At 37.4% G+C, this 24,933-nt stretch overlaps 1 protein-coding gene across 1 annotated transcript in view; it reads right to left on the bottom strand.

Annotated features, from left to right (window-relative positions):
• LOC126277674 (carboxypeptidase B-like) overlaps positions 1-24,933 on the bottom strand; it is a 318,726-nt gene that overhangs the window by 125,270 nt on the left and 168,523 nt on the right. Inside the window, exon 5 of the mRNA XM_049977382.1 lies at positions 2,451-2,507. Coding sequence (XP_049833339.1) covers positions 2,451-2,507 — 57 coding nt within the window. The remainder of the gene's footprint in view (positions 1-2,450; positions 2,508-24,933) is intronic.

The raw sequence follows: 24,933 nt of genomic DNA on the forward strand, positions 1-24,933 counted from the left end.
GTATTTTTCACACTCTGAGGAGAAAGCTGGAGACTGAAATTTCATGAGAAGATCATGCGACAACAAAAAACCTCTTTGCTTTGATGATTACCAGCCCAATTAATGTATCATGTCCATGGCAGTCTCTCCCCTATTTGGCTAAAATAGGAAATAAACTGCCCTCCTTTAAACTTTTTTGATCAATCCTATCAGCTGTGGGTCCCACACCTGACAGCACTACTCCAGAAGAGGAAAAAAAAGCATAGTGTAAGTAGTCTCTTTAGTAGACTTGTCACATTTGCTAAGTGTTATACCAATAAATCACAGTCTTCTGTTTGCTTTCCACACAATATTATCCATACAATAGTTGCATTTTAAGTCATTCAAAATTGTAACTCATAAGTATTCAGTTGAATTTACAGCTTTTCGAATCATGTGTTTTATCCTGTACCCGAATTTAGTGGTTTCATTTTAGTACTCATGTGGATCACTTCAGACTTTTCATTATTTAGAGTCAATTGCCACTTTTCTCACCATAAACATATCTTGCCTGTCCTTTTCTAATTTTTTTTTTATCTCTGATGGCTTTATAAGACAGTCAATCACAGTATAGTCTGCAAACACTCTAAGAGGGCTGCTCGGATTGTCTCCTAAATCGTTTGTTAGATCAGGAACAGAGGAGCACCTATAATACTTCCTTGCAAATGCCAGATATCACTTCTGTTTCACTTGACAATTTTCCATCAGTTACTACATACGGTGATCTTTCTGACAGGAAATCATGAATCCCATCACAAAACTAATACAGTACTCCAATGGCACACAATTTCATTAAAGTTGCTTGTGAAGAACTTCACTTTTATTGCTGTCACATGACATTTGCATTTGGAAATCACACTAAAAAGTTTACAGATACACATTTACAGTTATACTGCTACAAAAAAGTAACATTGACATCTGAAAGTATAATTCAGTCACTCTGTGAATGAAACTGCATTGTCGCAAAATATGGGAACAGAGCAGATGTAGGAGAGAGATTCTCACGCTCCAGTTTGTAACTTGTGGCTAGAAGCTCAAAAAGAGAGTGAATCTTACTGGATGCTTCCAGTTAATGGTGGGAGATGTGCAGAACAGCTGACAATAGGGCTGCCTTCCAACATGATGTGAACTATAACAGACCATCTTTCACAGATGCTACAAGATGGTCCTCGGTAGATGAGGAGGAATCTATGGTACCAACATGACACCTTTCCATCCCATAGTGCACAAAGTACTACAATATGTCTTCACAAATTGTTTACCAATCACTTGATTTGATGTCGTGGACTTGTGTCTTGGCCAGCCCATTTTGCGGATTTGATGCCTGTAGACTTTTTCTGTGTCTAAAGCTGAAAGACACTGTCTACAATAACATATCAACTATACGTGATGATATACACTGACATATCACTGCTGCTTGCTATCTCTGCTGAAATGCTAGCCTGTATGTAGCAGTTGTTCCATACCAGACAGGACATGTGTATTGCCACTGCCTGTGGTCATTTTGAACACAACCTGTGATGGTCAATTGTCTTACTACGTGTCAGAATCCACATAATTAGTGTATGTATTTGTGTGCTACATAAGATATTGTACAATTGTCAGTGACAAAACTCTGCAGTATATGTTATCTTGTAAATGACCCACACTAGAATCATGCAAAAAAGCATCACTGACATTCTAATTTACCTACTTGTAGTTTGTTAATGTCAATAGGCATTGTTCCATTTAAAACAGTGTACATTTGCACAAAAATACACTTTCTAAGCATTATTATAATCTGTTGATAGGTGAACACTACGAGCTCCTGACTACCAATCTATTCTGTGAAAACCACAAGTCAACAGCATTTTCTAATTTGTAATATCTGCAGTGCAGTTTTAGGTGAGTCACACTTTATAGTTATAGGGTAGATGGATGCTGTAATGTTAATATCACATCAGGTTTGGATAGCTCATCAGGTAAGAGGATTGCCTATCAAAAGAAAGGTTTATAGACAGAGGCTGGATCTAGTACATAGTTTTCGTCTACCAGTAAATTTTAATTCACTTCCCTCATTGTTTCATCTCTGGATATACTTTACTTTTATCAGGCTAACTCCCATTTCTCTTTTCATATACTACTTGCTCCTCTAAAATTTAACTCCTGGCTGAGAATAAAACCTCAAAACTTTAGTACTCTGTCTCATAGTGCACTGTTTACCTAGCCTTCTGTGTGTTCACTATTTCAAAGCTGTTATGCACTAGAAAAAGTACACCTTATAGTTTCCATTGGACTTGATGCTACAATTATTTCTGCATAAATCTGTTTTTTAAATCACCATATCTCATGTTCAAAGTTTATGTTTCTTGTCATTTAAATTCATTTTATGCAGGTATTTTGATGTACCAAATTATGGATTAAAAATAGAAAATATATTTTTTGTAACTTACCAACTCATCAGCATTATGTGGTAAGTTTTTTGTGAATCCCCATGGATAAAGGATAAACTGCAACAAATGAGGCAGACATCTGATTACATTTCTGTTGCTCTTATATTATACTACAAACTAACACGCAATAAATGTTTTAGTTGGAGATGTATCAGATTTATTGGTGATCTCTGTATCCCAGACTGTATTATATTAATAATTTCTGATCTCACTGAAGGAGATTCTTGGATGTGGAAAGACGGCAAAGGTGTGTAACTGTTTTAAATGCAATGTAACACAATTGTTCAGTTTTGTGAAATATTAAATTTGTAAAAATTAAAGGTCTATTCTGGGGGGCAGGATCAAATGGTTCAAATGGCTCTGAGCACTATGGGACTCAACTGCTGTGGTCATTAGTCCCCTAGAACTTAGAACTACTTAAACCTAACTAACCTAAAGACATCACACACATCCATGCCCGAAGCAGGATTCGAACCTGCGACCGTAGCAGTCCCACGGTTCCGGACTGCGCGCCTAGAACCGCGAGGGGGCAGGGTCAGTTGAGACTCAATATATAGGATATAGGTCACAAGGTGGTCTAAATGGAAGATCTCGTTGCATAGAGGTGAAAAAATTAAGACCTATAAAAATTTTTGGAGCATTCTGGTTGTCTTAATCCCTAGTTTCAATGGCACTTAAAGCTCCTACAGCATGCCAATTTAAGCCTGGATTAAAAGATATTTTGCAATTACTGAGTATGATAAGGTATGTAATAAAAATTTAAATTTATAAATACTCTTTGCCTTTAAATATGTCTGCTTGTGTCTGTGTATGTGAGGATGGATATGTGTTTGTGTGTGTGTGTGTGTGCGAGTGTACACATGTCCTTTTTTTCCCCCTAAGGGAAGTCTTTCCACTCCCGGGATTGGAATGACTCCTTACCCTCTCCCTTAAAACCCACATCCTTTCGTCTTTCCCTCTCCTTCCTGAAGAAGCAACCATCATTTGTGAAAGCTAGTAATTCTGTGTGTGTGTTTGTGTGTTTTGTTCATTGTGCCTGTCTGCTGGCGCTTTCCCGCTTGGTAAGACTTGGAATCTTTGTTTTTAATATATTTTTCCCATGTGGAAGTTTCTTTCTATTTTGAATACTGTGTTAGTTTGATTACTGAAACAAGTTTAAAAAAGTGCTAACCATTAATTCTTACTGCACAAGAGCTTATAGTACGTGTAATTAGTTAAGCTAGGATATATTTGTTGTTTGTTGAACTGTGTCTTTTGCTTCTCAAAAAATTTTGGGAGGATGGAGATGGAGATGGAGGGGGTGGGTGGAGCAGGGGGAGGGGGGGGGGGGTAAGGAGGACACATCTACCCTGCCCCCCGGGTCTTCATGCCTATGGATAAACCGTATTTTTTGGTTTTATGGATTCATCTGAAATCATATATACTTCTCACAAGACAGTTTGCTGAATACATGTTTGCTCATTTGACAGACTTTTTCCATACTAGTTACAGCCAATTCCTTATCTTATCACTGCACCACTGCTATGATTTCATGTTCTTGGGATATTTTAAGGAGCACTACTAACACCAGATTAGCTAGTTTAAGGGCCAGAACTCAAACCTCAGCAACAGCAACAATGACAACAAAAGTGTCACATATTAGGGAATGTGGGAAAGAGTGAATGCATTCCACATTTTCGCATTTGAACTGTCATCAATTTCATTGCATCAAGTCTGTTACATAAGCACTATAGTGCTGCCTTTCCTTCTTAAAGGATCATTAGAATTTTAGACTAGCAACCATCACATAATTTATCTATTGAAGTAGTGGGAAAAACTCCAGATTTCCTCATACATTGAGCTTCTACAATTAAAAGCAAGTGTTCCTTACAAACAAATACATAAATTGTGTGCTAAATGACAGCAATAATGAACATCATGCATCAGTATCAGTTTATATTGTACATCAGGAAATGGAAGCTCCACAGTGCTCGTAGATGTCCTGGTATTCATTCATTTTCATCTTGTTTATAACACATTATTTATACCCAAAAGGTTTACACATAAACTGTCTTAGAGCTACTTCAGTTTTGAGACCAACATTAACATTACAGAACCAATAAAAAGAATCTTTTATGTGCTAACATATAATTAGTAAGTCCTGTCAGTGCAAAGTCATTTTGAAGTTCTCAAATTATTTGATACTCTAAGGAATGTTAAAATTTGTCAATAATCATGTAACAGACAATCAAAGGAAATCATGTACCAGAATCCAGGCAGTACTACTATAGTTCATGAATGGGCAGTGCTGAAGACCATAAACCTAAATGCAGTATTGGATGAAAGAAGTACTAGACAGTCTTTTAGGCACAGCTAGTTAGCAGATGTGTAGCCCAAGCCATATATCATTACCATTGTCAGTGATGGAGCTGCAGACTGCTTACTCATGGCACTGCTTGAATCACTTCAGCTGTCTGCCCATTGCAGCTCATATTCATATCTGATGGTGATTCAAGCAAATAATAAGTAGAAGACCACTAAGTGCTTGATTTGAACATTTCAGTAATCCCACAAAGTAACAATAACACCTACAAGAATACAGCCAAAGCAATACACATGGCACCATCTGTAAACACTTCACTACATTACCAATGGCACATCCAACAATGTACCACATTGGCCATGCCTATGATGACTAGATAGGGTTAAAAGATGTTCTGCCATTCTTCTTTGCCTCTGATGTGAATAAGTCTAAGCTCACCAATACTGCATTCTTATTGTTGGCTTGCTGTTAGGATCATTCATTGCTTGATTATGGACATATTTTTGTGTTCCAGCATGTCTGTTTCACAGATTTTCAGAATCTATTTTTAAATTATGTTTAGACTTTTCAAACAATTATTTCACTCACATTACACAGAAGTCATTAGTTTTCCCACTTTTTTTTCAAGGACCAACCTCTATCACTTTTCTTTTGAGAGGACCTGAAAACAGATTCAAATACATTCAAAATCAGCATATTATAATGCCAGTGTCTTTAGTTGCTTGTTCATATTCCCACCAGTCAGTAGGAATCCATGAAAGTCTTTATATGTATGTATAAATTACAAGAGCACCGCTGATCTTCATACTCTTCCTACTTCTTGGCCTGGGAAGATATGACAAAACTGTCTGGAAGCCAAAACTTCTCCATAGTTTTCTTTGCTGAGGTCTACCTGCAGTTATCTCTAGACAAGGAAGACGAAAGTATAACGGTGCTCAATACATAAAACAATATCTGCCAATATAACCAACTTACACTTGAAGCAGTGACATTACTGACACTGGGGCTGTGATGGAGCCACATCCAAACAACCTACAGACATTGTGGCAAATACTTCAGTGTAATGGCTCCAAATAAAAATTAAGCAAATAAAGTAGTCACTAATCAGTGAGGCTCTATAAGTCAGCATCAAATATTTGAATCATATCCCAAAAAAGGAGGGATTAAGAACCAGAATATACCAGGATGAGGCAATAAATCACTAAATGGCATCAACCAACACTGAAGAACTCAAGTTCATTTTTGAGAAGGGATTCTGGAGATGCATCTTCCATTCTGTACATATCATTCACACTTTAAATCAATTGCAGAACAAAGTAGCCTAGTTTTTGTGTTCTCAAGCATGCTGAAAAACAATTCCTAATATTTACAGACAGAATCAGGCACTCAGTGGCACCATATACATGTTAGGTTAGCAACACACACTTCACAGAATGGGATATGGCAGAAAACCCCAGATAGTGTTGAACAACTGATTGCTTCACTTTAAATCTCCTCACATCAGCTCAGTCAAATTATTCTCTTGTCAATAAAATAGGTCTTGGTGATAATTTATGGCACCAGAAAATTTTACAGATTACAGACCTCTGTTTACCTGGTTCAGATCATGCACAAACCTCCCATAGAAAAAGTTGAAAAGTCTTAAATATGGGTATTTAGTATCAGTACCTGTCATTATTCTGTTCAGTTCACTACTGGCTAATTACTCATCATATAAACACTGATGCCGTAGCTCATCTGTCAAAATGATAAGTCACCAAGCTTGATGCCTATGAAATATAATTTAAGCTTTATGAGGATTTCCATAAAATCCCACAGAATATGGCTACAAAGTATTTCAAGCTCAGAAGAGAACAATGCTGAACAACCTAACACAGAGAGCTAAAAATATTACACACAAAAATTAATTGAGTTCTAAGATTAATCATTAAATTATGGTGTTCAAAAGGAATAGATATTGAATTTGTGGTATTAAGTCAACACAGTTGATAACACTTAGACTATTGTTGTATTGTATTGTATTAAACTGGGGACCTAGAAGCAATGGAGAGGCTTTGTCCTGCTGCAGCCCTTGGTGGTTCACAACTCCACAACAGGCCACAACAGTCCACCCACCACCCACCCCACCACCGCCCCACACTGAACCCAGGGTTACTGTGTGGTTTGGCCCCCAGTAGACCCCCCCCCATCCAGGAATGTCTCATACCACATGAGTGTAACCACAAATGTTTGTGTGGTAGAGTAATTATGGTGTATGCATATGTGGAAATGGTGTTTGCGCAGCAATCGCTGACACAGTGAAGCTGAGGTGGAATAAGGGGAACCAACCCACATTCACTGTGGTAGATGGAAAACTGCCTTAAAACCATCCAGAGGCTGGATGGCACACCAGCTTTGACATTAATCCACGAGGCAGATTCATGCCAGGGACTGGCAAGCCTTCCCACTCAGGAAGCAGCACGTTAGACTTGACGCTGTTCAATTTGGACAAGACCAACAAATAATGATACTTCCTTTATGTGGAGTAACAGTGAGAGAGATAGGCAGGGTCTTAAACCAGCAAGCAATGAAACCAGTCTTCCAGCCACACAGAAAAATTAAAAGACTGCAACCTATTAAAGATAATATTGGACTGATAATACCAGGTATTATAATATTTCTTGTGAGTATGACAGTAGTTATGCGGGGCAGTCAATTTGGACTACTGCGGATTGCTGTGTTGAACATCTATGTCACCTTAAGCACTGAGATTTTGAAAAATCAGTAATGGCCAAGCACAGTCAATGAAGAAACATAAGATTATGTTTGGACACATGAGAATTTTGGCTGATGTTAGAAATTACTGGAACTCTGTGATTAAGGAAGCAGTGAAAAAAAGAGTATATTATAGCAAGTTCCCTAGAAACATGGTATATGCAGTTAGCAATACAAGAAAGCATGCACTTTTCAAAGATCATGGAGGAAGACTTCATATTATTTAACACCTGACATGAGTGGAGAAAGTGAAAGCAATGGTGGGTAGAGAAGGCGACCTTACTATTTGCCAATGAGATGCTGTTCTCTGAAAATAAAAATGAAAACCTCAGCAGCAACATTAAGTCAGACTAAGCCCCGGACACCAACAATCAGGCAATCACTCAAAACTTGCGATTTAATCCAGATTTGATGTGACAAGTTAAATGAGAACTTTTTAACCAAACACTGCAGGAGTTCCCACATATGTCATACAAATTGGCCAAGGCTATAAATAATGCTGCTCCAATATTTTCAGCAGGGATTGCAGGAACACCTGTCCTCTGGCACCACTCCAATGCCACATACCTTTTTAATCTGCTATTATTGTGCATGGAATCATCTTTCTGTCAACAGGAATTCCCAGTGCAGAGCAGTTATCTACAACAGCTTCCATCCACAAATCTTCCAACACCTGCATACTAGAGTATGTCAAGAATAAAATTATTAAACAGGTATTACATTTACCAGCTAGGCGTCATCATCAATGATATTACATTTTCTGTGTCTACAGCCAGTCAGCTCCTCCACCATGCTATCCATATTGGCCAACATTGGAAGCCCCATGAGACTGTCCACATTGATTTTATGGGGTCATTTCTAGGATCAGTGTAAGCTCTTGGTCATGAATGCCCTCTCAAATTTTCCCAATACAGCCTTTACAACATCAGTTCTGGTGCCAATGTTCATGGTACAACTAAGGGTTTTCCACATACTGTTTATGTCTATTTCTTTCCTCGATTTTTCTGAGCATCTGTAGGAATAAACATTCTACCTAGATCTACAAAACACAAATGTGAAAAACTATGGAAATGGCTTCTGTTGAAGAAGCTCTTATTATTTATATCAGCATTTTCTGTATCACCCCAGACTGCTGCTAAAGCTCTACTCAGATCCTGGATACAGACACAGAAATCTTAAAGAGTTGTTCCATCTGGTACTGCAAAAAAGGTCTCACAAAAAAATTTTGTTCTATACAGCCTCAAATGTTTATGTTTACATCTTCATCTACCTCAAATGTTTATGTTCACATCTTCATCTACCTCAAATATTTATGTTCACATATGTATCTATACCAGTAGTGGGTTCCAGATGTCACTTTGAAGCAAAGTTTCTGGCACATATATTTGTTATGTTCTAAAAGATATATATCTAATCTGTCTTGGCAACCAATTGTGGCTAGGCAACCAGACAATGTCATGATTTTAACCTTGCTTTTCTGAAATCTCACAGCCACAGTACCAGGCCCTTATCACAGCCTTCAAATCTGCAGTGGTATCACCTCCACCCATGCTGCATCCAATCAGCACTGTCAACATAACTATTGGGAAGGTCTAAACTATATATATATATATATATATATATATATATATATATATATATATATATATATATATATATATATATATATATATGATGTAAATAAAACAGAAAGAAACTTCCACATGGGAAAAATATATTAAAAACAAAGATTCCAAGACTTACCAAGCAGGAAAGCGCCGGCAGACAGGCACATGAACAAAACACACAAACACACACACACAGAATTACGAGCTTTCGCAACTGGCAGTTGCTTCGTCAGGAAAGAGGGAAGGAGAGGGAAAAATGAAAGCTCTCCTTCCCTCTTTCCTGACGAAGCAACTGCCAGTTGCGAAAGCTCGTAATTCTGTGTGTGTGTTTGTGTGTTTTGTTCATGTGCCTGTCTGCCGGCGCTTTCCCGCTTGGTAAGTCTTGGAATCTTTGTTTTTAATATATATATAACTAAGATGGTATCTGTTCTTTTGGACATGTCCGAAAGAACAGGTACCATCTTAGTGTGTGTGTTTGTGTGTTTTGTTCATGTGCCTGTCTGCCGGCGCTTTCCCGCTTGGTAAGTCTTGGAATCTTTGTTTTTAATATATATATAACTAAGATGGTATCTGTTCTTTTGGACATGTCCGAAAGAACAGGTACCATCTTAGTACATATATAGTTAAGGCTCACTGGCCACTTTACCATCTTCTTCTTCTGTGCAAATGACAAACCGTGCCCGAACTATTACGGGAATTGGCAACACGCTGCGAGTAATGAGTATAATGGGCAAGGGGCACTACGAATGTAGTGAGGGACGATATGTTGAGAATGTGGGTTTTGCAGGAGGCATGCCAGAGATAAATCCCTGCAGTCGCACTATCCTCTGTGTCCTCGTTGGTTCAGAGGGATAGAGCCCCTGCCATGTAAGCAGGAGATCCCGAGTTCGAGTCCCGGTCAGGGCACACATTTTCATCTGTCCCCGTTGACGTATGTCAATGCCTGTAAGCAGCTAAGGGTGTTCATTTCATTGTAAGGTCTAAACTTCCATGCATTTGGAGTCAGCAGACCAAGCCACATGCATATGGCACCAGAATCTCTGGCTGTGATCACTAACTAGCCCTGCTACACCTTTGCTGTTGCTGTATCAAGCCATTCCAATGCAACCTCTAGGGAGGATGGACGCTATTAATTATTCTCTGCTGCACAATTTCATGAAACAAACAAAACGCTAAGGCTCTACTGGTTGGTCAAATGGTGGGAGGACTAAATAGATCTGTGTAATGTAACAACGTGACAATTGATTTGTGTTGTAATAGACTTAAATTTCAATTATATTTAATTAAGGAAATGCCATATATAAAATTTATGTAGCAGTAAGTGTAAATGTTTTTGGTGCACTACCCAGTCAATGTAGTTTTCATTATTTTGACAAATATTCAACATTTATTAATCACTATTTAATGTCATTTGAAGCAATCTGATAGTATGCAGAAGACAAAGTTCATCATTATGAAACAGTTCATAGGTGGACAGATGGGTGTCAGTGTCCAACAGGCACAATACGGGGGGTGGTTTGAAAAGTTCTCAGAACAGAATAGAAAAAAAGTACTTACATCACTGAAACTTTTTTTTTAATTTTCAATGTATTCTCCTTGCATATTAATGCACTTAGCCCAACGATGTTGCAGTGCCTTAATCCCATCTTGAAAATGATTTCCCTCCAAGCCTGCAAAATAGTTGTCAACTCCGGCTATCAATTCTTCATTTGAAGGGAATCTTCATTTGCCAAGCAAATTTTCAGTTTTGGGAAGAGATAGAATTCTGATGGAGCCATGTCAGGTGAATAAGGTGGGTGTGGCAATAATTTGTACCTTACTTTGAGTAATTTTGCCATGGTGATGGCGCATGTGTGCGGGCACACATTGATCCAGCATTAAGAGTCACAGCACCCATCTTGCTGGTAATTTTTTCATTCCTAATTCTTCAGTTAAAATGTGATATACCCTTTCAGATGACATCTGGCAACCATGGGCAATTTCACACACTTTCAATCAGTGATCCTCCACGACCATTTTGTGCACTTTTGCAATGATTTCTGGAGTAGTGACACATCTCGACCAACCACTGTGTGGATCATCATCTAAGCGCCCCCCCCCCCCCCAACCAATTTTAAATTAATTTGTCCACTTGACAAAAGTTGAATATGAAGGAACCGAGTCCCCCAGTGTATACTGGAAATCAGCATGAATGTCCTTTGCTTTTATCCCTTTCTTTACGAAGTTCTTAATCATTGCTTGAATCTTGTTTTTTTCCATCTTCACAAATCACTACATGGGAACAACAACAGAGCCACATCACCACCACAGCTCTCTTCCATGATCACTGACGTGGCACACGCTTACAGACAAAAGTCCAATGAATACCACGTGAACAACTCGTTACGTTAGTGCTGACTTCTCATGGTGATTCTGAGAACTTTTCAAACCATCTTTCTATTTTGGCAAATGACCACAGTGGATGAATCAGGTGGGTTGGTAAGCTTACTGTCTAGAAGCTGATGGTGAGCTTTTATCTCCTCCTACCTCTCTCACCTCTCCATGCACAGTCCTTGCTCAAGGGTGGGTGGGCACACTGCAGGAATGTACTAAGTCTGGAGATATCCCACAATGCACTGAGTACAGAGGCAAGTGAAACAATGGTAAAGACACTGCTGGCACATGTTCTTGAGTACAATCTGGAGCAACATGTTCCTGGCACATAGGGGGAGGAGATGCTCAGTGCATGTCCATCCTTGAGCACAGAAAACACATAGAATGGGAGGAGGATAGGAGAGGTGTGAAAGACCAGTGCCATCTCCAAGGCAGTCATTTCAACAGTTCACATGATGATACCCACATAGTCACTTGTCATAATGTTGGGCCCAATCAATTCTGACAGCCAGCCATTCACCCACGAACTATTTCACCATGAATTATACTGGGAGAAATTGAAGAATTACAAAGTTCATTATATGTCAGGTGAATGAAGAAACAATGTATCTCTATTTGTACATAATTGATTTGTACCTATAAAGTTGAGAAGGTCTTCTGATACCACAAAGTTATGCTGCTATCCACTCTGCTACAAAAAATAATGTGACAAATTAGAAAGTATATACTTTATTAAGAACATTATAAGTGCCACACCAAGAAATAAACTGGTTGTAGATGCCACTAAAAAATTTTTGATTCTTACAAAACAGAAAATGATAACTAGCCATTGTTAGCAAAGCAAACTTTTACACAAATAGTACTGTTACCATTCTTGAGCCAACAGGTTCATTGTCAGATGACTTTTTACATTTATATTATATTTCTTCTTATTTGCATTAGGTTTTACCCAACAACCAATGAAAGCAATGACAAATGTAATAAAAATGAGGACAGTCATCTGAAGATGATCCTTTTGGTTTGAAACTGGTGATGGCACTATATGTGTAAATAGACATTATTTATTATGAATGACTGTTTGCTGTTTTCTGGTTTGCAAGAATCAACTGTCTTAAAAATTCCAATTTTTGAAAAAATAGCAGGAAGAAAGTTTTTATTTTTTAAAATGAAAAGCACAATATTGTGTATGTTCTATAGGATTAATTTATTTTGTTAACCAGTTTTTTGCTTACAAGGTCATCATCAGTCTTTAACTGGCTATCATTGTCAAGAATTGATGATGGTCTTGTAAGCCAGAAACTGGTTACTTAAATAGATTAACCCTGTAGGACATACACAATATTGTGTTTTCCATTTATTATTACGATTTCTACTGAGAAGTGATGAAAAAATTTGTTAACATAAGAAAGTTTTCGTTCCAAATGCCATTAACACTTGAGCACAATGTTTTATTTGTGTTAATAGGAGTACTGAAATGCAGCATTATTCTTTTAATTGGTCTTTTAACTCCCTCCTGATCACTGTGACCAACTAAATCCTTAACACAGCTACTTCACCATAGAAGGTATCACGTACAAGCAAATCTACATGACAGAAATGGACACCCACATGGCACCATCCTATGCCAACCTATTCATGGGCCGTGTAGTAGAATCCTTCCTAATCATTCAGAAAGTCAAAACTCTCACATGTTTCCTGTTCATTGTTGACATCTTCATCATCTGGACCAATGATGAGAATACCTTATTCATATTCCTCCAAAACCTTAACACCTTCTCCCCCACTCACTTCATCTGGTCCTCCTCAGTCCAACAAGCCCCTTCGATGTTGACCTCCATTTCAAACATCACTGTCTCCTTTCATTTCAAATCTGCCTCTACTTAAACAGCTGCCACCCATTCCATACAAGGGAGTCCCTTCCACACAGCCTAGCCATTTGTGGTTATCATATCTGCAGTGTTGAGCAATCCATTTCCAAATACCCCAAAGATCTCATCCGGGCCATCACAGACTGAAATTACCCTCTGAAACTTCTACAGAAACATATCTCCCACATCTTGTCTCTCCATTTGCTTAACACATCACAGGGTCCAACTGTCTGATCACAAAGGAGCACTCGCATTGTGCCTCAGCACCACCCAGCACTGGAGCAACTGAATCACATTCTCCACTACAGTTACAACTAGCCTGAAATGAGGAATATCCCACACACTATCTATCCCATCACTCCCAGTGATATTCTACCATCTACCAAACCAACATAGTACTGTCATTCATCAATACTTCACTCCTGCTCCCAATCCCTTTTCCCGATGGCTCATATCCTTGCAGAAAACCTAGATGAACTACCTGTCCCATACATCCTCCTACCAACACTAGTTCCAACAATTCCAATCTGTCACCAATTCCAACAAAGACAGGGCTACCTGTCAAAGCAGTCATGTGATCTACAAACAAGCTGCTATCACAGTGTTGCTTTCTACAGGGCATGACAACCTACTAGATGTCTGTCCACATGAAATGCACTTACAAAAAGTGTGGCAAAGAGACAGGTGGATCACTCTGCCCAACATAATGTTCTTCACTTCAAGAACTGCTTCACACCCTGCATCATCTGGATCCTTTCTACTAAAAACAGTTTTTCTGAATTGCACAGGTAGGATCTCTCCCTGCAATATATCCTATGCTATCATAAGTCCCCTGCCTTCAACCTTTCCTAGTCCCTATCCTTCACCTGTCTGCTTCCATTCCAGCACTACAGCCTTCTAGTCCACCAACACACTTGTTTTTTTCTCTTCTCTGCTTCTCTCCTTTTCCATTCTTCTCCCTCTCCACCTCCCTAGCCCCCCTCAAACCATTCAAACTTACCTGGCAGTCCTACACTGTCCCCATCACATCCCTGCATACTCCCACAAGCAACAGCACACCCTCTGTCACCCCTATCTTGCATTTCATCACCCTCCCTTTCCTACCCTCCTCCTCAATCCCATGACCCACAGACCGATTTTCCTTTAAGAAACAGTTGCTTGCAGTTCAGCCCCAGAGACAGTAATCATGTGTATGTAAGATATGCTTCTGTGGATATGTGAGTGTTGTCTGCTTTAGAAAAAGGTCTCGGTTGTCTTTTTGGTGTACCTGTCTGTAACTCAATGTCTCCTCTGTACGGTAAACAGCAATCTCTCTTTTCATAATATTTTCATTAATCCATTTGGCTTTTTCATTTCTCATATAGTAATTCTTCAATTATCAAGTTCTTCATATTAGATCCATACCTTCATCAGTATCAACAGACAATGTACAGGCATCATAATTTCACAAAACAGATTTGAAATACGACTTGAGCGGAGCCAGAACCAAACAACAACTTAACACAGGCTGCTTCACATGTCATCAGTTTACAACTAAAAACCTTAACATATCAAAGATAATTTTCAAAGAAAATACATTGATGTATGCTCTGACAATTTTGTACATTAGGAAACCAGAGATGCATGCACTACTGTAAAATGTAATTTGTATGTACATTAACAGTTAGTTTTATTCAATTCTGTATCAGTCAAATGTAAAAATTCCTGAATGATTAGCTATTTGTAATGTATATAATGTATACATTTCTATAAAAAGCATATTGGACATTTTCATAGCCATCCAGTAGGGGAAAGAACAGGGATAGTGGAGAAATAGAAAAAGAAATGAAGCTCCACAGAAAAAGCTGAGACACACACAAATCTCAAGTGATATTGGAGACCAGTATTCATAGAATCAGTTTGTAAAGGAGAATATCACTCTTGAGTTGTTACAGTTACCCCCTCTCAAGCAATGTGATACATAGCATGTGTTTGACATTTTGTGACCTTAAATCTTGAGTTGATGCATCTGTGAATAAAGTCTGCAAACCACAATAACATTGTCTTGTTCTGTTTCATTGCTGTTTTATAATTGCAAGCCCATTCCTATTCCTTCATTATTGAATCAGCTAACACAGTAATAAGTTGTATTTCCATACATCAAAGTGAACAGCAGTAGCATAAAGTAAACAGTGAGCTACATGAGAAAAAATTTAATACCTGAGCAAGGAAAATCACCCAGTTTATGAGCTAGCAGCACAAAGCCATTAGAAGGCAGTTGTCTACAAGATAATTAGTAATTGAATAAGAATTTGGCTGGAATATGAAGCAACTGCAGTGTTTAATGCTTCAAGTGGGCCATTACTGTGAGGTAATGTTAGAGTGCAGCAAAATATTGATACAATGGAAGCTTATTTCATTATTGTTTCAGTAATGCCTTCATAATCTGGCATGCTCAGGGATCTGTCAATGTCAGATTATCAGATATGCTTCGATTATCAAATATGACAGATTAGAAAGGTCATTTTTAAAAACCTGCTTTGCAAAAAGTTATACAAACAAAACCTATTGTTGCAATGTACAAAAACAAATACTGGTAACTGTTACTTATTAAACAGAGGAAATTACAGTAAAACAAAATTAAAGTTGCCGTATGTATTACTCGTCTGTGAAAACAAAATTGATTTGAAAGTCGAATACTGTATTTCTCTTTAAATAAATTCAATGCTCAAAGTTTTAGAAAAGTTCAATACAAACGATAATTTTTGTTTAAGCCAGTTATGGAACAAAAAAAGAAATACTGGTCTGGAAGAACCAAGAATTACCTAATTAACAAAAATTGCTACCAAGAATTTCGTGAAGTGTAATTGGAATCACTGTCTTCAGGTATAGCACAGATGTCTGATGCTGTCAAAGATGTGGAATATGTAGCAATGATTTCTACAACCTATGAATTAGCTGAAATTTTCTTCTGAGCCCTCTGGAACTATGCATAATGATAATTTGTTTCTTGGAGTGAGCTCTTTTTTCACAAACTGTATTTCATAATTATGATGTGCAGGTTTGTAACTTCAGATGCTTGTACTGTTGTCTATTCTCAGAAAATTACACAAAAATATTAAGGCTTCTGAATCCTCAGCCCAAGAAATGTGAGTTTTAAGCATTTCTTCTTTATTTCTTTCAGTTTATTGTGCCTCCTATGATTTGAAAACACATTGTAATATGACACTATCAGTAGCTCTTCTTCAACAGCTAAATTTTGATCTATTCCACAACTTCTTCAGCTGAAAATGCACTTAGTTTAGTAGTAGATGCACTTGTACAACATCACAGGGATCAGTTGTTGACTCATCCTCTTTTACATCACATTGCATCTCGGCTTCTTTGACCAGTTTAGACCAATCTTTATCAGTCACAACCAATAATGTACATACATAATAACTTCACAAAACAGATTCAAAAGAAGACTTAAATGAGTGTAGCCAGAACTATAACAACAGCTTAACACAAACTGCTTCACAAGATGTCAACTAACAACTAAACACCAAAACACACCAAAGAAAATTTTTAAAGAAATTGCTTTGATGTGTACTCTGTCAATTTTTTACCAAGTGAGGGGTTTGGAATTCTGGGTGATTAGGAAGGATTCCACTAGATAACCCATGAATAGGTTGGCATAGGATGGGGCAAAATCGGTACCAATTGTTGTCTTTTGGATTTGTTTGTAGGTGATACCCTCAAAGGTAAAGTAATCTCTCAGTGTGACAGACAGTTGTTACTGATGAGGCACTGCACCAAATTGTTCCAATGTTTCTGTACTGTCAACCACGCCAAGATAAAAATATGGGAAAGTTTTTGATGTGAGCCCATTGGGTCTGCTGTATTACTGAGAGCCAGATTATCAGTCTTACTGTGGACATTTACTTTATCATTGTTGAATTAAACTATCATTTAACTGTGATTTTACTCATGCATGTTTACCCTGGTAACATAAAGACAGCAATTCTTCACATGGGTACAAAATGCACTGTGTGTTCTTTCATGTTAAGGAAAATGGCATGCTTGCTTGAGGGTTCTATATTACCTCTAAAATATAACCCTCCAGTAGAGAAGAAATTTTATTTAATTTATTACTTTTATTTTATTTATTTAGTGTGCAACTTTTGAGTTAAAATATTTTTCGTTAAAATTATAAAAGCAGTCATATTAATTAAATGTTTAAGGACAAAAATGAATCATAGTTTTTCTGCAAAAGAAGAACAAGTAAGGTGTACCACATCCTGTGAATAAGAACTTCGAATTTTTACAGTATGACTTGCATAATATTTCCTGTCCCTGGTAAATGACAAGTAAGTTTCAGTACACAAAACATTTCAGGAATTATCTTCTAACAAGCATGCAATACATTAGTAATGAAAAATGATTTAACATGACAGTTGAAAACTGAGATTATTGATTTTGTTTACAGATTTTTTTCATGCTTTTAACAAGGCACATAGCATATTGCAAAACACCTGTGTCATACTATGATATAGATTTTTGGTAAAATTTTTAATCAAACTAATAAATCATAATACGTATGTATACAAGAAAGGTACGAAACAATTGAGACTCATTTTTGAAAGGGTCTTATTCCAAATTTTTACAAAATGACTTAAGAATAGTACCAGATTCTATATACATAGACACATCTATCTGCATGAAAAGGGCTTTATGCCACACATTGTACATGTGTTTTTGTGACTTAGTTACAGCAATATTATTGACATCATGTTTGTAAGGGCTTACTCCAGGAATAATAGAGATCATTTCTGCATGCCACCTATCAAATGCATAATTCACTATGCATTATGTTTCATTATTCAACTGTTGTTACTTCTGAACTGTCTTGCAAAGTGCAAAATATTGTAAAGTATTGAGTTGGAATGTAGCGAAAGTACCAAGAATCTTTTCTTACTGGAGTTGTCTGTTGTTTATAATTTTGAAAAGGCTTGCACTGGAACAGTGATTATTAGGCAAAATATCCATTTCATTCTGTTGTTTAAACATTGGAAAACCATCCTATCCTTTTCCATACACTGACTCACAGTATGTTTTCCTGATTTCCTGAAAACTTAAGATTTTGGAGTAAGGTCCTTTCTGAAACAACTGTATCAACTGTTTTTTAGTTGCTCACCAACTGTAATTTTCTGAGTGCAGTTTCATAGCTTAGAAGACATTTTCATGTACTGACTAAATTAGTACATAGTTCTATAGAAAAATATTAATGAATCAGATCAGCTTTACCTAATTACATATAAGTTAAAGGGGATCAATGGGTTTCAGCCTCATAAAACCTACACACAGAGAAATTGAACATACTTTCTTTTACTAGAAGATATGAACATTACACAGAAAATTAATCTACTCAAAAATGTACATATAAAAATACAATCATAAGATTGACATGTTTATAAAATCAAGTAATAAACTGTGTATAAGCTTACTTCCCTGTTGATTGATTCTCTTAGATTTTGAAAATGGCTGTTAGCTTCTAATAACTATATCCAGCCTTTATATATATTTTCTGACCCAGTAGTGGTTTTTGAGATCATTGCATTGGAAGCCAGTGAAATGCTCAAAAGTGTAAGCACTGACATTTCCATTGACTCTCACATTACTTCAGTAAAACAGTAATAAAAAGTTTTTTAAAAAAATTTTCTCTCATAAGACATGCCATAGCAAAACCAAATGGTGAGTCTGTGTAGAAGACCAGAATAATCTATTCCATAAAAATGATTTCTCTATATAATTAAGCTTTAATGCAAAAATCACTAAATTTTATGATATTATTGCTGGCTTATAAAATGTTGGTTACATAAACAAATTTTTCAAAATGCTGGAAAAAGCAAAAAAAGTCTGCAGTATGCAGATGCAGTCACTGTCTTGACAATGAGTATACCCAAATATTGTATTTGTTTTCCCAAGATTTTTAACATAAATTTCTTGAATTTCATTGGTAGTGAAGAGTTTTCCTTGTTTTTAAATATTTTCAAAAATTCTAGACCTTGAAAATCTGCTCCATTACCACTTTTTATTTTTTGTAGCTTTCTTTCAAGTACTTCTTTCTTAAAAAAGAGGATCACTGGGGGGGGGGGGGGGGCATAGAACCACTGCCTCTACCCCCAATAATATCACTGCCCTCTAACTGTATCTTTGCCAGATCAGTTCTCTGTAGTACATGCTCTATGCTAAACACATCATGTGTACCCTGCCAGAATAAAATTATTCATAGTAAGTGACAGGAGTGTGAGTGATTATTTATTATTTATTGTCACAATTGCCACACCTGTACCCCCCCCCCCCCCCTTACCTACAACTGCATTTACCTGTGTGAATGAACATTTTCCTCCCCATCCTTCAATTTTGACTTTGATATATGGGCAACCTCACTCATTAAATATTTCCTTCCCTTCAGAATCTTCATATAGCAAATCATTTTCAGTTTCTTTAGAGCCCATTTCTTCTTTCTCAATTAATACTTTACATTCAGGTTTCAACAAGTTGACAGTTACACTAGGATCTTCAAGCTGACAGTTACACTAGGATCTTCACTACAAGCTGTTCCCCCTGACGTAAGCTGGTTTAAAGATTCATCTGTTGTTAAACCATTTTCCCAGAGTACACTTTTAATTTTCTTCCACCAAACTGGATACAAAGTGTCACACATCTTCCCAAGATTCTTCCAAAAGTTTTCCACAATATTGTCACTCTCATAGTAATCACAAAGTAGACTCAAAAATCTTTTGCATTTCTCTTCTGTGTTCATACACAAATTCTAGTGAACTAAATCTATAACACTGTTCTCATAGGAGACCATCTTCATCATTAAACTTCATTACCTCTTTCTTATTTATTTAAACATAAACCTCACTCTGATCTTCAGAAACTCCAATAGCACTATCAATTTCAGTTAGCTTATTTTGCACTAACCTCAGTGACATAATCTTCAACATGTACCCCCCCCCCCCCCCCCCAAAGTATCAGATGATCAGTATTATGTACATGACATTAGTATCCACTGGTTCACTCCCATCCACATTAAACAAGTCCCCTAATTCAGTTTCACTATTATTCATATTTTTCACTTCATTACTTTGCAAGTTACCTTCAGACCAAATGTAAAAAATTGTCACTACCTTGATATCCAAAGGTAAGTTCTTAGCAAATTTTACCTATTGTTGTACTCTAACATAGCATTCTTCCTCAAAACATTCCAAAACTCACTATGAAATTGCAGCTTTTTTCTTTCCTGGTGTACTGACTTAGTCTTACACACCTGTTCACCTGATATAAGCCACTTTTAACTTTCTGACAAAATTCAGTTGTCTGACTTTTAGTTGATTCCCTCATCCCAAAATGATGGCTCTTCGGTGGAAGGATCATGAGTTCCCAAGTGACTTCCCCTGTTAGCTGATATTTCGTGCATTTGCACAGTGTTCACTCTTTCCCAGTCCCTATTCCTGTTATCAAAGTCTCTTCCCCAATTTTTGTCTCTATAATTCCCATTGTAATCTCTTCTCATTCTGCCACTATGATGTTTGTTGCAAAAGTTTCCAAATTCTCTTCTCCCTTGATTCCCTCCACAGAGGTATGGGTTCCATTCATCATGCTGATAATTTGCCTGTTTGAAGTTTTGTCTGTTTCTCCTCTGTAAGGCCCTATCTAGCTTCTCGACACACTTCAAAAATTGATCCATTCATTCATCAGGTCCGTGAACTAAAATCCAATAGAATGTTCTGGGTAATCTATGCCTTAAGTGCATCGGTTAGTGTCATCTCACCAAAAGGCCCATCTAAGTGTACTAGCTTTGTCAATAGGTCTTTGCAACATTCCTTCATACCCTTCATTTCCTCCCCTGTAGTTTTCTCTATTTAAAAATTCACTCTTGATTGGAGCTTGTTCAGATTCTGACCAAACTTTATTTAAAAACCTGTTTTCAAATTCAGCAAATGCTACTCACTGATCATAGAACTCATTTGCCCACAATAAAACTTCTCCTTCAAGGAATTTTGTAACGGATGTGTTTTATGAATTATCTGTCATGCCAATCACAAAAGTATATTTACAGTGTTGAAGAAAATCTACTGGGTGTAAGTTATCACCAGGAATGCTTCTCACTAGCAGCTTGGACCATATAACACTACCGTTGGCACACAAATTTCTGGAGAGTATCACATGTTATCTCACTAGGCTTATATCACTAGGGGTAAGATAGATACTGCCAACAGGAAAATTAAAAAGACCTTTGGAGAAAGGAGAACCACTTGCATGAATATCAAGAGCTCAGATGGAAACCCAGTTCTAAGCAAAGAAGGAAAAGCAGAAAGGTGGAAGGAGTATATAGAGGGTCTCTACAAGGGTGATGTACTTGAGGACAATATTATGGAAATGGAAGAGGACGTAGATGAAGATGAAATGGGAGATGTAATACTGTGTGAAGAGTTTGACAGAGCACTGAAGGACCTGAGTCAAAGCAAGGCGCCCAGAGTAAACAACATTCCATTAGAAGTACTGAGAGCCTTGGGAGAGCCAGTCCTGACAAAACTATACCATCTGGTGAGCAAGGTTTATGAGACAGCCGAAATTCTCTCAGACTTCAAGAAGAATATAATAATTCCAATCCCAAAGAAAGCAGGTGTTGACAGATGTGAAAATTACTGAACTATCAGTTTAATAAGCCACAGCTGCTAAATACTAACGTGAATTCTTTACAGATGAACAGAAATACTGATAGAAGCCGACCTCGGGGAAGATCAGTTTGGATTCCATAAAAATGTTTGTACACGTGAGGCAATACTGACCCTATGACTTAACTTAGAAGAAAGATTAAGGAAAGGCAAACCAACATTTCTAGCATTTGTAGACTTAGAGAAAGCTTATGACAATGTTGATAAGAATACTCTCTTTCAAATTTTGAAGGAGGCAGGGGTAAAATGCAGTGAGCGAAAGGCTATTTACAATTTGTACAGAAACCAGATGGCAGTTATTAGAGTCGAGAGATATGAAAGGGAAGCAGTGGTTGGGAAGGGGGTGAGACAGGGTTGTAGCCTATCCCTGATGTTATTCAATCTGTATATTGAGCAAGCAATAAAGGAAACAAAAGAAAAGTTCAGAGTAGGTATTAAAATCCATGGAGAAGAAATAAAAACTGTGAGGTTCGCTGATGACATCGTAATTCTGTCAGAGACAGCAAAGGACTTGGAAGAGCAGTTGAACGGAATGGACAGTGTTTTGAAAGGAGGTTATAAGATGAACATCAACAAAAGCAAAATGAGGACAATGGAATGTAGTCGAATTAAGTTGGGTGATGCTGAGAGAATTAGATTAGGAAATGAGGCACTTAAAGTAGTAAAGGAGTTTTGCTATTTGGGGAGCAAAATAACTGATGATGGTCGAAGTAGAGAAGATATAAAATGTAGACTGGCAATGGCAAGGAAAGCGTTTCTTAAGAAGAAAAATTTGTTAACATCGAGTATAGATTTAAATGTCAGGAAGTCATTTCTGAAAGTATTTGTATGGAGTGTAGCCCTGTACGGAAGTGAAACATGGATGATAAATAGTTTAGTCAACAAGAGAATAGAAGCTTTTGAAATGTGGTGCTACAGAAGAATGCTGAGGATTAGATGGGTAAATCACATAACTAATGATCAGGTATTGAATAGAATTGGGGAGAAGAGGAGCTTGTGGCACAACTTGACTAGGAGAAGGGATCGGTTGGTAGGACATGTTTTGAGATATCGAGTGATCATCAGTTTAGTATTGGAGGGCAGCGTGGAGGGTAAAAATTGTAGAGGGAGACCAAGAGATGAATACACTAGGCAGATTCAGAAGGATGTAGGCTGCAGTAGGTACTGGGAGATGAAAAAGCTTGCACAGGATAGAGTAGCATGGAGAGCTGCATCAAACCAGTCTCAGGACTGAAGACCACAACAACAACATCACATGTAGAAGTATGAAACTGGAATTTGATTGCAATAATTATGTCTGTTGTTTGAAACAGATAAACAATATTTTATTCAAAATAATCTCTGTTGCTGTTTATACATTTCTCCCACCTCTCTGGCAGACTGTAAATGCCATGTCACAGAAACAGTTCTTTTTTGAAGCAAAGCAGTCAGCGAGCCATTTTTGTACATTTGCATATGAACTGAAGTGTTGCTCAGCAAGAACATGTCCCAGTGATGTAACCAGATGATAATTGTATGGAGCCAAGTCTGGAGAATAAACTGCATACCTTAGTATTTCCCAACTGAGTACCTCAATCGTTTCCCTGACCCATTTAATGGGTCATTATCATGGAGCAATATGAATTAGTGTTGCCTTTTTCCATATTCTGTTTGTTTTTCATGTGATGCTCAATTTAAATTGCTCATTTGTTGTCAGTGTTGATGGTTTCACCATGTTTTAGCAGCTCATGAAAGATGACACCCATTTGATCCCACCAAACACAGAGCAGTGTCTTCTTTCCATAGCAATTTGGTCTTGCAGTGGATGTTGATGGTTTGCCTGGATTCACCCATGATTTACAACATTTAGGATTCTCAAAATGTATGCATTTTCATCGCCTGTCTCTATTCGATGGAGAATCATCTTTCTTTTGTATCTGGCGAGGAGCATTTCAGAAGTGGTCTTTTGATTTGCTTACTGTCTTTCATTCATTTCATGTGGAACCCTTTTCCCACATTCTGGACCTTTCCCATAGCATTCAACCAAAGAGAAACAGATTTATGCATCATATTCAGTTGTTCTGTAAGTTCCTGTTGAGTTTGAGTATTGTCTTCATCCAATACGGCCTGCAATTCATTGTCTTCAAACTTTTTCAATGGTTTCCTGTGCCCGCCATTTCTCACACCAAAATCACCACTTTTGATTTTTTTGATCCACTCAAGACACTGTATTTTTGCAAGAGTGAGGTCAGTGAAAGTTTTGACAAGCATTCGATGCAGTTTTGCAGCAGTTTTCTTCAAATGATAACAGAAAACCAATGCTGCACACAAATCATAGTTTGCAGGCACGAAACTTGACATGTTTATGGTTTTGAAACAGATAGCGATGTATGGAACTTGGGTAAGTAACTCAAGTTTTGTGTTGACATTCGTTGTCAGATGTTACAAGAAGCAGATGGTGCAGCAGACCCAGTCTCATGGGCCCTACACTAGCAGCTAGCACCATCTACAGGGAAATTCCAGTTTCACACTTCTACACCTGGTATACCTTTCTGAATCCCACTAACGCTCTTGCCAAGATTACACAGTTCCTAACATGGTAATATGATTAGTTATATTCTTCTTAATATCATTTAATTTTACATCTAATTTTTTAATTTTCCTCTGTGTCTCACTAAATACTCATTTCATCTTCTAAGGTACTTTTTACAGTCTTCAGTGCTACTTTTAACATCTTCTTCTTCAATAACAGAAATAACCTCATTTTCTTCTCAGTAGTGCCTGAAACATGAACTACTTCAAAATATGACATTTTACAGGAAGTCAATTCCATTATCCGTATTGTAATATTTATTTGGTTGTATCTATATATTTCTGGACAGCAATTGTCTG

Source organism: Schistocerca gregaria, chromosome 1 (assembly GCF_023897955.1).
Source record: "Schistocerca gregaria isolate iqSchGreg1 chromosome 1, iqSchGreg1.2, whole genome shotgun sequence".
Taxonomy (NCBI): Eukaryota; Metazoa; Arthropoda; class Insecta; order Orthoptera; family Acrididae; genus Schistocerca; species Schistocerca gregaria.